Below are 12,579 nucleotides of genomic sequence, written 5' to 3' on the forward strand. Positions count from 1 at the left end.
TTAAAGGGAAAGGAGGAGGCAAGAACCAGCTTGACGATATAAATAATATTTTAATTATAATCTGAACCAAAAAGACACAAACACACACACACACAGGTGTTGGACAGCTGTCATCACCGGCTGCCTTTATCCCTCGCACGGCCCATCAGGCCGATTGGGGATCGGGCTTGCGTCGTTCCAGACCGGCCCCGCACTCCTCCACTCTACAGTCGGGTTAGGAGTAAGGTTAACTACAGATGTAATTAAATGCAGGTATTTTAGATGAAAGTACTATGTAACAAACGTAAGTACATAATAAGTATTTAATTAAATGCCATGTATAAAAAAGTACATAGTAGTTTAAAACACCTAATATAAAATGTGTCCCAATTCTGTTAACTCTCTATTATTCCAAGGCTCTTTTGAATACTTGATTATATTTAGTCGGCACTGCATTGAGTTGTTTGCTAATTTGGGCATTATTTGTGCTTCCTACTCATTTATTTTTGGCAGGTTGTTTTTGCACCTGTGTCTCTCTTGTAATCATGCATAAGCTGGTATCTCTGCATGCCGTTTGTATTTAATGTTCTGTTGGCTTGCCAGATTCTCCATCATTGCCTTTTAACTAATAATGCCTGTGCTCACAGGCTCACGGTCATTTACCTGTGACCGTGTTACCAGGAGGACCTGCTGTTTTCGCAACACCGTCTCATTGTCACACGACCAAGGACATTCTCTACATCCAATCAGAGTGCGGCATCCGAGTCTGGGAACCAATGGGTTGGTCATAGTAATAGGTATCCAAAATAAATGCCTAATCCTATAACAAGACTCCTCCACTTTACGTGGGGGTCCTGATCAATCTGCTGGGGTTCATTTTGTGATAATGACAGGCTGGCTGTAAATCATTCTCAAGTACCTCAAACCAAACTCAGAATCTTTCAAAGATGTTATGCCACTAACCTGGAAAGCTTTGGTAAATCCAATAAAGCACTCATTCGGTTAGCCCGGCACCTCATACAACTTAGTTTCTAGGCAGATTACTCCCCAAAATGTGCAATTACTCCCAAAAGTTGCATGAAGCAAGCCAATCATATTACATGACTACGGACAGTCCATGGGTGTGCCAACTGAGACTGAGATTTGACCTGATGTAACGAAGATAACCCTGCTACTGTTGGATCGATCCGTAATAAAGCTCCTAAAGAAGCCAGCATGAAGTTACATATACTGTAAATGCTGACTCCAAACTCTTGCTTTGGCTACATTTACACTTCAGGGTCAAAACTCAGACAAGATGATGAAACATATGGCTCATTAGGGCCTGGCTGACTTAATTACTGACCTAAACAACTTCCCAAATGAATAAATCCACAAGGCTATAATTTTCGTCTTTGCATATCCATAATCTTCAAATTATATTTTCAGCATAATTTGCAGACAGTTGGATCGAAAATCTTAGAGTCGAGCCAAGCCTTTTAGGTTGAAGGTTTCGGTTTTTGCCATGCTTGTGGGCATAATGTGTTCTCTGCTCCAGAATGGGAGTTCAGTGCTGTCCATATTGGGGAGTATGTGAGGGATAAAGGGGGCTGGATGAAAATGTGAAAAAAAACAAAACAACTGGCAATCTTTTGGCTCTGGTTTTAATCCGATTCCAGTCTTGCCTGATCCCTAAAATCACCTGCGTTGTCACGGACCTGTCACTCAGTCAGTCTGGGTTTTTGTGTGGCAGGACCGTGACGTCATCATCCAGTGTTTGTCTTGCGTTTCGTTGTCGGGCTTTGTGTGAGCGTTTTGATTTCCCTACCGTGCGCTCTTCAGTCTGTCTTGTATAATGTCTTGAGCATGGTGTCTGGATCCTGACTTCCCTGTCTGGTTCGGCTTCAGTCTGTGTCAGGATCCGGACACTTGTGCTCTGTTCTGTCTGTCTTTGTGTGAGTGCACAGCTTCGATTTTGATTTCCCTGCTGTGCGCTCTTCGGTCAGTCTTGTGTTTCATGTCCGGAGCATGGTGTCTGGATCTTGACTTCCCTGTCTGGTTTGGTTTCGGTCTGTGTCGCGATCCAGACACTCATGCTCCTGTCTGTTATTGACGCAAGTGCATTGCGCTTATGTCATCTTGGCAGGATGCACTTGCATCAATAGTTTTTTTCTGTCTCTCATGAACACTGGTGCGCCTTGCGTTGCGCTCAAATTGCGCTGCACACCCGGGTCGTGAGCTGTTGACACGTCATGCTGAGGTTTGGTCACTTTGGTCTGAGGTGTCAGTTTGTGTGTGGCTGAACTCTCACACAGGTGTCCGGTCTCGTTTTGTCACCTGTTTCGTACATCACTGGGCAATGCTTAGGCTTTATCTAGTGTGGGAGTGCATGGCACTGCTTTGTTTAGCATTGCTACACATTATCTCGTCTTGTCTGTCGGTTGCATGAACATATATTTCCTTATTGTCTTACCGATGTGTGCTGGGTGTTTGTTGTCATGAGAGCATGTGGCTTTGTTTTGTTTCTGTTTTGCATCATGTCTTGTGTCATACCCCGCCTCCTTGTTTGATTATTAGTTCATTTGCCTCAACTGTCCCCTTGTTAACCTGTTTGATTTCTCTCCATATTTTAGTCTCCTTGTGTGTGCTGGCCACTGCCAGTTCATCTTGTTTGTTGGTCGTGTTCCAGTCTGGTTTCCCTGTTCGTGTTTGGTCCAATCGGTCCTGGTTCCCTATAACGTCTACCCCAGCCTGGATTCTACTTTTCCCCTTTGGGGTAGTTTTGGTTTGTTTTGGTTTTAATTTTGTCAAATAAAGCCCTTCACTTGCCTCTGTGTTTGGGTCCTACCTCTGATTCCCTGACAGAACCTTGACATGCGTATCATGAACATCTGATGGCTTGCAGATATTGTAAAGATCAATTTGCATCAGGGTAATTAGCAAACGTTGATTTCCTGTAATCCATGCAGCTGTCTTGTGGACTGATTTAAAACTATGCATGCTACTTATTCCCAGAAGTTGTATAAAGCCAGTCAATCTGATTACAGCTCGCAAGATCAAGTAGGTGATTTCCATCCTACATTTATATTTATGTTCGCTCTCTTGGGCTCATTGAAGACCAATTGTGCCACTGCATTCTGGATCAATTGCAGAGGTTTAACTGTACATGCATGAAGTACTGCCAAAAAGCATTGCAGTAGTCCAGTTTAGATATAACAAGAGTTTGTGTGCAATATGCATCAAACAGTCAAGGAATGGACTGTGGGCAGTCCAAAAGCTACATCAGAATTCACATACTGCATTTGATGAGAAATGTACTTCTCAATGGTTAATAAAGTACATACTTGATTATATATGTACTTATTCAAGTATGTATGTATGTATGTATGTATGTATGTACTAGGTATGCAGTTGAGCAGTATGAATACAATCCCATTTAATCCGGGAACGTGGCCTTGTCATAAGCCAAATATATGGCAATAATTTAGTCTGGTTTTGTAAATAAGTACAATTTATTCACAAGCTGACATGTATATTGGTATATATATATATATATATATATATATATATATATATATATATATATATATATATATATATAGCACTTGCAGTTGTATAGAGCTGTCTGACTCACAGTTCTTTTTTTTGTAATTCGGCAGACAAGACGATGAAACAAATGGCTCATTAGGGCCTGGCTGATTTATTTTCAAACCTAAACAACTATCTAATTGAATAAATCCACAAGGCTGTGATTCTCATCTTGAATAGCCATAATCTGATATTTTCTATATCCTCTGTAGACACTTGGATAGAAAGGCTTCTAGACAGGCCAAACTGTTAGGAATAAATGTTTCGATTATTTCCATGATCTGCTTGTGGGCACAATCCGTCTTCCATCCCAGCATCAGACTTCATCACTTTCCACATTGATTATATCCTGTTATTCAGGGGCGGAGTCACAACAGACATGTATTTTTAGGCCCTGATCTCTGTAAATCTTCTCAGAACCTCTTGGCACAGCTTGTTGGGTCTGGGGAATTAGGTGAACATGTCCAAAAACACAGCAATCTCATGGCTCTGGTTTTAATTGGTTTCTCATCCAACCCAATCCTTGAAAACACCCGTGTATGATAAACACCTGATCCTGCCAAGACCAATTTGCTGGTGTACGAGCATCAAGGTAATTAACAATCACTCCCTGACCGTGCAAGTGAAGGGTCATGGGACGCTGATATCTATGACCAACCCATTGGTTCCCAGACTCGGATGCCGCACTCTGATTGGATGTAGAGAATGTCCTTGGTCGTGTGACAATGAGACGGTGTTGCGAAAACAGCAGGTCCTCCTGGTAACACGGTCACAGGTAAATGACCGTGAGCCTGTGAGCACAGGCATTATTAGTTAAAAGGCAATGATGGAGAATCTGGCAAGCCAACAGAACATTACATACAAACGGCATGCAGAGATACCAGCTTATGCATGATTACAAGAGAGACACAGGTGCAAAAACAACCTGCCAAATCAATCAGTTCTCATTTTGTTGCCCCTCATAAACCGTAAAATTCCATGATGCGATGCTCTCACGCCGGACATGCACGGATAACACAGAGGCACGTCTGAAAACACAAAACCGCAATGTATGCTGGGCCTGCCATTCTTTGCTCTCACTGAAACGTCATTAGTAAAAATAAGATTTAAGGTTAAATTAATTAAAGGCTTATTAAATTCTGTGCTAAATCTGGGGCCTTTACTGCAAAACTAGTTGTACAAACTTTGGAATAAAACCAAACCAATCCAGCTTATTTTTAATAGTACCAGAATGCTTGATATAAACTCACTGCCACAATGCCAGGATATGGCTATACACTGGCTAAGGTGTACTGGGTGGTTGCTAGGACACTGCTAGTGTCACGTTCCTGTGTTGTCTGCCCCGTGATTTCGGTTTCACATGCCACTTTCCACGTTCCATGTCACGTTTTCCTGGTTGTCCGTTCCGTGTTTCACTGTCTGTGTATAAAACATAATTTCCCATGTTTCCCGGCCCTCATCACTGCCTGCACTGTGTTATTGTCCGCACCTGTTCGTGATTTTGTTATTACCGTGTCTGTCTATTTAAACCCTGTTGTTTTCCCTTTCCTTTGTCGTTCGTTGGCGTTTCATGTCGATTCCTATGTTCTCTCGTGGTTCTCTCTCTGTTCCCCTTGTTCGAGGTTACCCCCTGCCTTTCGTGGATGTTCGCTGTCTATGCCCCTAATTCCTTCCCTTCATTTATGTTCTTCCTGCCGCGTGTTCTTTTGTGTTTTAGTTTAGTTTTTCCCAGCGTGGACTTTCCTTTGTGTTTATTTGTTTATGATTTATAAATAAAGCCGCGTTTGGATCCAAATCACTAGTCTGCCTTCTCCTGCTTCCCACAGCCGTAACAGCTAGGTACTAGGTTATTTTTGATGAGTCTGATTGCATATAAATGTAAAAGCACGCCTCTCCTCAACAAAAGCTGGGTTTCCATCCACATATTTGAATGCGATTTTTGGAATATTTCATAAAACAACGCTGGAATGTACGGAGCCCCCGAAGTGACCTGTGCAAAAAAAAAATCTAACAGACTTTCGCGTGCGCACGAGAAACTATCGGGTGCGCGCGAGATACTTTCGCGTGCGCATGCGTTACAGTTTCCGGTGTGTGTATAGCTCTTTTCCGATTGCGTCATTGCCATCATTCATTTACTCAAAGATACTGAAAGCATGGATGCGCATGAATTTATAGAGATATATTTTAAACTTGGCCTTCAATACAAAGACATTAGGCCCTACTGTCTATGACATTTGTAATACTGTCATGGCTGAGACACGCTTTGATCTTCCAAAGGACACTAATCAAGCAATAGACTTGTACTTGCATTTAACACGAGAACTACCGGAATTCTAGAACTACTAGAATGGCCATAGCGGTCATTCTGACCGTTCATACTAGACTGTACCAAATATCATGTCATATTTACATTCGAAACTTCTATTGAGGTTTTAGAATGAAGCTTCTAATGTCTGTCGTCATATTTTATGGCGTCATCACCCTAAAAATGTATTGAATAAAATAGAATAATATTGATCAAATGGAGTGCCAAGCGAACGCAGATAGTCCTACATAATACGATCTTTTTTTGTAATATATCATAGTGCTAGACTATATAAACACATAGGCCTATAGTATATATTATATATTAGCTGCTAGACTGCCCCGGAAGGTGCGTGCCTCGCTTTGTGTACAGCAAGTTTTTCACCACAGTGAAAATGGTTTTGAAAGTCTAAACGCCAACAAACATGGATTGAGGCGGAATATTTCGTTAGATAAAAACATGTTGTGAATTTTGGAAATTATTACATCTATCCTTTTTCAAAACATGTTGACTTTTGGACTTTACAACGCTCTGGATTTTTTGGAAATTGGAAACAATCCTATGCAGCCACCACTGGAATCAAAATCCATGAATAAATGAATCTGTTATATTAATAATAAACACCAGGACACGAAATTTTAATTCTAATGTATGTGAAAATGTATTAGTTCATCGACAACCACAGAACTTGCTATTGTAGCTAATTACAGATACAAATTTGATTATTTATATTAAATTATTTTTTGTTCAAGTGAGCCCACTTTTTGGAGAATTCGTTCAGAATGATTTTACAGCATACTATTTTCATTATAGTTTTACAGCATTATATTTTTGCTCACAGTAAAACAAATATTGCTTTCTAAATCAGTTTTCCCACAGTTTAGCGAATGTTCATATTCTTTATTAACCGCTTTGGCCATTTTGGGTTAGGCCTATATGTGTTTCATACATGTCTAAGGTTTTTACTATGCATTGAAATACACATTGGTGAAGTTTTTATAAGCTATTGTATTGTATTGAAAGAGAATAATTTTATATAAATAATCAAATTTTTATCTGTAATTAGCTACAATAGCAAGTTCTGTGGTTGTCGATGAACTAATAAATTTTCACATACATTAGAATTAAAATTTCGTGTCCTGGTGTTTATTATTAATATAACAGATTCATTTATTCATGGATTTTGATTCCAGTGAAAAAACTTGCTGTACACAAAGCGAGGCACGCACCTTCCGGGGCAGTCTAGCAGCTAATATATAATATATACTATAGGCCTATGTGTTTATATAGTCTAGCACTATGATATATTACAAAAAAAGATCGTATTATGTAGGACTATCTGTGTTCGCTTGGCGCTCCATTTGATCCATATTATTCTATTTTATTCAATACATTTTTAGGGTGATGACACCATAAAATATGACGACAGACATTAGAAGCTTCATTCTAAAACCTCAATAGAAGTTTCGAATGTAAATATGACATGATATTTGGTACAGTCTAGTATGAACGGTCAGAATGACCGCTATGGCCATTCTAGTAGTTCTAGAATTCCGGTAGTTCTAGTGTTAAATGCAAGTACAAGTCTATTGCTTGATTCGTGTCCTTTGGAAGATCAAAGCGTGTCTCAGCCATGACAGTATTACAAATGTCATAGACAGTAGGGCCTAATGTCTTTGTATTGAAGGCCAAGTTTAAAATATATCTCTATAAATTCATGCGCATCCATGCTCTCAGTATCTTTGAGTAAATGAATGATGGCAATGACGCAATCGGAAAAGAGCTATACACACACTGGAAACTTTAGCGTTTCTCGTGCGCACGCGAAAGTCTCTTAGATTTTTTTTTTTGCACAGGTCACTTCGGGGGCTCCGTAGAAATGAAAATCCAAGATGCCCATAAAATCTCCAAAATGCACATAAAAATACACATAGGCTCACTTGAGGTGAGTATATGTATAAACGTATGTATAAACTATGATTAATAGAATATTTTTCTATAGATGAAATAGGAATCTAGCTGCACTTTAAAAAAATTTAATGTGACTTCAACCAACACTGAATTCGCTCAGAGAATATTATGAATATCAACTTCTATCTCCATTTACATTACATTACATCTCACCGCAAGTGACAAATTTGTTCCTTTGAACACATTGTAAACACTGCTTTATTCTCAAATTGTTTTAGCAATGTTCAGATTTTTTCACGTAACTGAAATTTGTAACTTGGATGGAAACTGAGCAATGTCTGTAACACTGTAACTAAAACAATGTGGTATGTGTTGCGTAAAAATTAAGGTACCTAGGGTTAGGAGTAGGAATATCAAGGAATTTAACAATACCGGTTGTGTTTTCTGGTCCTCTTAATGATTTCTGTGGTCTTGTGCAGATGGCTGAATCACAGTCGTGCTTATATACAGAACAACATCATTCTTGCTCGTGTAACCAGTCCTGCTCGACCCGCTCTGGGAGGCGGGCACGCTAACAAGGAGGCTAAAGGCTACAGCCTCTAGCGCCAGTTGCTAGTGCACCTCTTGAGGCCAGGGGAGTGAGGTTTACACATACTGCAGAGCATGCACCAGCTGGCTACCATTATACTCACCCCGCTAAAACTCACTCCCATCCGGGTCACGGCACCAATGTAACTGGTCCTGCTCTACCCGCTCCGAACGGACCTTGAACTGGCATCTCCGGCATAGGAGGTGGGCGCGCTAATATGGAGGCTAAAGGCTACAGCCTCTAGTGTCAGTCGCTAGAGCACCTCGTGAGGCCAGGGGAGTGAGGTTTACACATACTGCACAGCATGCACCAGCTGGCTACCGTTACACTCACCCCCTTAAACCTCACTCCCATCTGGGTCACGGCACCAATGTAACTGGTCCTGCTCTACCCGCTCCGAACGGACCTTGAACTGGCATCTCCGGCATGGGAGGCGGGCGCGCTAACAAGAAGGATAAAGGCTACAGCCTCTACCGTCAGTCGCTAGTGTGCCTCTTGAGGCCAGGGGAGTGATGTTTACACATACTGTACAGCATGCACCAGCTGGCTACCATTAAACTCACCCCCCAAAACCTCACTCCCATCCGGGTCACAGCACCACTGTAACCGGTCCTGCTTGACCTGCTCCGAATGGGACTTGAACCAGCATCTCCGGCATGGGAGGCGGGCGTGCTAACAAGTCGCTAGTGTGCCTCTTGAGGCCAGGGGAGTGAGGTTTACACATACTGCACAGCACGTACCAGCTGGCTACAGTTACATTCCTAAGATATTGCTTTATTTTTCAGTCATTTGTGAACAACTTATTATTATTATTACACTATCACATTGTGTCAGATCAACAGAACATGGTATCATGAATCAGAAAATGAAAAAGATAAATAAAAATAATATTGCAATTACTTTGAAAAATATTGTGATTGCAACATGCAACATGAACTGCATTATTATAGACATTTAAAAGCCAGCAAAAGATGTTGATGTATGTCCATTGTAAGGGAAAGTGTTTCTCAATGCAAGGACTTCAGAAGGCCAAACCTGAATGGCATGACGTGTGTCATGTTCTTATTCCTTTCCAAAAATCTCTCTGGATTTGCAAAGCTCTGCCCATAAATTCGCTCTTTATCTCTCCTTTAATGAGTTAATTAATTCACTCCTCCTCACTGTATCAATCTTTGGCTTTCTTTCAGCTCTTCTTCACGTTTCTTTCAAGCGCCCACCGAATGACATATTTAATATGTGCTGAGGTGCAGCTGCCATCGATAACATTATCCTAAACAGGAGATGTGTCTCTCGATCTGACACTGACAAATAAACGCTAATGCAAACAACCTCTGGATAATTCGGTGTAAATTACACACGTGAGACTGGGGGAATTCAAGCCATCATTCATGACATTCTGTTTGTGTTGTTTTAATTGACACTTTGATATTTATGATATTAACTGGTGAGGTTTCATTTCAACATGATGACAGAATAAACAAGACAGCAAAAGTATTACAGCCTAAAGTTGTAAAGATAAACTACACTAATGCATTATTGCTGACTGCTGATCTTCATTTAAGCAATAAGGCATGAGAGGCGGTGCAGTGAGGTTCAACATTAAGGATTTCTCTGCTGTCCTGGTTGGGTCAGTAGATCAGATTTTCACATGCCCCACCAGAAAAAACAACCTGGTCTGATAGAATTACGTTACTTGTTCTATGTATCATAGCAGTTTTCTGGTGCATTGAACACTCGAGGTGCTACAACAACACTGACTGTTGTTCACTTACAAACAAATCACAAGTAAACTCGCATATTATCAGTTCAAAAACACTTTCGCCAAGTTCCTCACGCAATGCTATCTTATGATATGAGTCGATACATCAGCCAAAAGTGTCACTGAAGCACCAAAAAATGACGAGCAAATGCATTTTTCGACTAAACCTAATAATTACTTATAGACCTATATTTTCTTTGTGTGCAATACCCTGTCATTTAAACTCAATTCACTGGATCGTCTGTGTCTGTCAGGAAGTGTGACTAAGCTTTCATTGGTAATGACGACATCTGGAGTAAACACTGCGGCTCTCGCACAGGTATTCCTGCAGGCAGACAGATGCGATGCTCAGGACGCATATCTAAAGATACAGAACAGCGAATCTATCAAAGCCAAACGCTATCGTTAGCTATCTGGCAACTTACTCATTTTGACAAAGTGCAGCACTTACATAGTTTATCACATAGACAAAGTCATCGCACAAACCTCCTCACACTTACACTTACACACACACACACACACACGCGCGCAGATGGTAGATAGGAACGGATAGGTTCAAATGAAGGAGAGAGTTTTAACTGTGGAAAAAATAAGATGTGAGATAAATCACAGGTTAGAAGAGTTCTCGTGCTGGCGTTCCCCTAAAGCTGCAAAATAGATTTTAGAGTGGGTTTTAGTGGTGACACATTCTTTAAAAAAAAATACAAAAATAGCCTTGAATCATGGACAGAGCACAGAGCAAAGAATATATCATCTGTGTGTTTGTGTTAATGTAAAACGGATACATACTGTATGGAACGCATTCGTACTGAACCTCCAGGTATTTGTATGTTCCAGGACAGGGGTCAGGAAAGGCGTCCGGTCCGGCCACTACAGCGCACTGGGTCCGGTTGTTACACCTGAAAACCAGAAACAACAAACAAAGAACATTAGTTGTGTTTGATTAGGCAAGCGTCACTTTTACTATTGCTTCTACTTAAGGTGTTTTCAACAAATCCCTAACACTAAGCATTACATTTTGGGGCATAACTCCTAACTACATTGGTTGTTAGCATGTGGACATGCTGCTGCTGCAAAATTAGACAAACACAAGACCTGCTTCATCGATTATGTAGGACATGCTGCTGCACAAGTAGACATACATACAATCCCCCATGTAGCAGATCTAGACCAGTGTTGCTGGGGAGGAGGAGGGTTTCAGAGGAAACTCTTGCAGAGCGCTGCAGTGAAATTGGCTTAACTACAAAACTGAGCATTAGAAATGTTAGGCAAAGAGAGGTAACGCAAGTTGATTGGTTGATCTGATTACGCGTAAAATGACCTATAAACTTACATCATGTCAGCTGATTTGCTTGACATATCACATGTAAGAAAGCTGATTGGCTGACAGATAACTAGTTAAAAGAACTTATCATTTTGTGCCATTCAGAGTTTCATGCCTGTACTTAGTACATTTTTGTAATGTGAGCAAGGAATAGAATATTACCAGTATTATCATAACCTATCAATCACAATCCAATCAAATCCGATTAATAAAATGAAGTCCTACATTATTTCCGCAAAATATTCTCTACCTTGAGATAACCCTGAGGTAAACTTAGCCCATCTGATTTTAACCAAATAAATCACATCTGATAAAAATTTTATTTCAATATTTATTGCCAAAAATAGATGTCATTATTGTTAAATACTAAATCAGATATCTATGTGTAGTGAAATTTAGTGGAAACATTTAATAATGACAGACAAAAAACTGAATCGCAATCAAGGAAATGTAAAACTTTTAAGATCTAAAAGGTCATTTTTCAATTAATTATTTAAACAGTAGGTTCATGAATATGCAAATACAATATGCCTATATTTTTAACTGAAGGGATGTCATAACAATACCAATATGTCCTACAGGGTGGCATAACAAGAGTAATAATACTGTAGTTGTATTCCTCTTTTGGGGTGCACAGTATATTGGTGGCTGACATATTATTGGCCGATAACTGTGAAATGAAAATGTTTATCGCACCAATAGTTGAATTACTGCCGATCTTTTCAATACTTGTTACATTTTATGTGTTTGCGGCAAAAAATCGACATCCGCCAAACACTACACAGGTTATATACTCAACCTTAAATACTCAAAATAGCAGCTATTATTGTTAATAATAATAATTATAATAATAATAGTGAATGGATTTTCTAATTAAGTATGTGTTTGAATGTCCCCAAATGAGTTTTGTATCAGATTTAGCTAACATCTGGGGCCAATTCTGTGCACAGAATAGTACACACAATCTCTCTTGTGTGGTTATGACTAAAGGATTTATTTATTTCTCCCACATTCTGTCCATCATAGGGTCACCTATCGATTGCGCACTAAACAGTGACTGACAGGATGCTAAATTTTCTCATAAAACTTTCCCATGCGTCATTGTGATTGTCGCTTGCATTGGCCACCTATTCAGAGGTCAGCAT

General features: G+C 40.1%; 1 protein-coding gene across 21 annotated transcripts in view; it reads right to left on the reverse strand.

Moving 5' to 3' along the window:
• LOC127639549 (adhesion G protein-coupled receptor L3-like) overlaps nucleotides 1–12,579 on the reverse strand; it is a 296,527-nt gene that overhangs the window by 126,607 nt on the left and 157,341 nt on the right. For all 21 annotated transcript variants that reach the window (XM_052123117.1, XM_052122957.1, XM_052123044.1 and 18 more), the window contains exon 4: nucleotides 10,900–11,009. In XM_052123117.1, coding sequence (XP_051979077.1) covers nucleotides 10,900–11,009 — 110 coding nt within the window. The remainder of the gene's footprint in view (nucleotides 1–10,899; nucleotides 11,010–12,579) is intronic.

The sequence above is a fragment of the Xyrauchen texanus genome, chromosome 1, assembly GCF_025860055.1.
Source record: "Xyrauchen texanus isolate HMW12.3.18 chromosome 1, RBS_HiC_50CHRs, whole genome shotgun sequence".
In the NCBI taxonomy this organism is placed as follows: Eukaryota; Metazoa; Chordata; class Actinopteri; order Cypriniformes; family Catostomidae; genus Xyrauchen; species Xyrauchen texanus.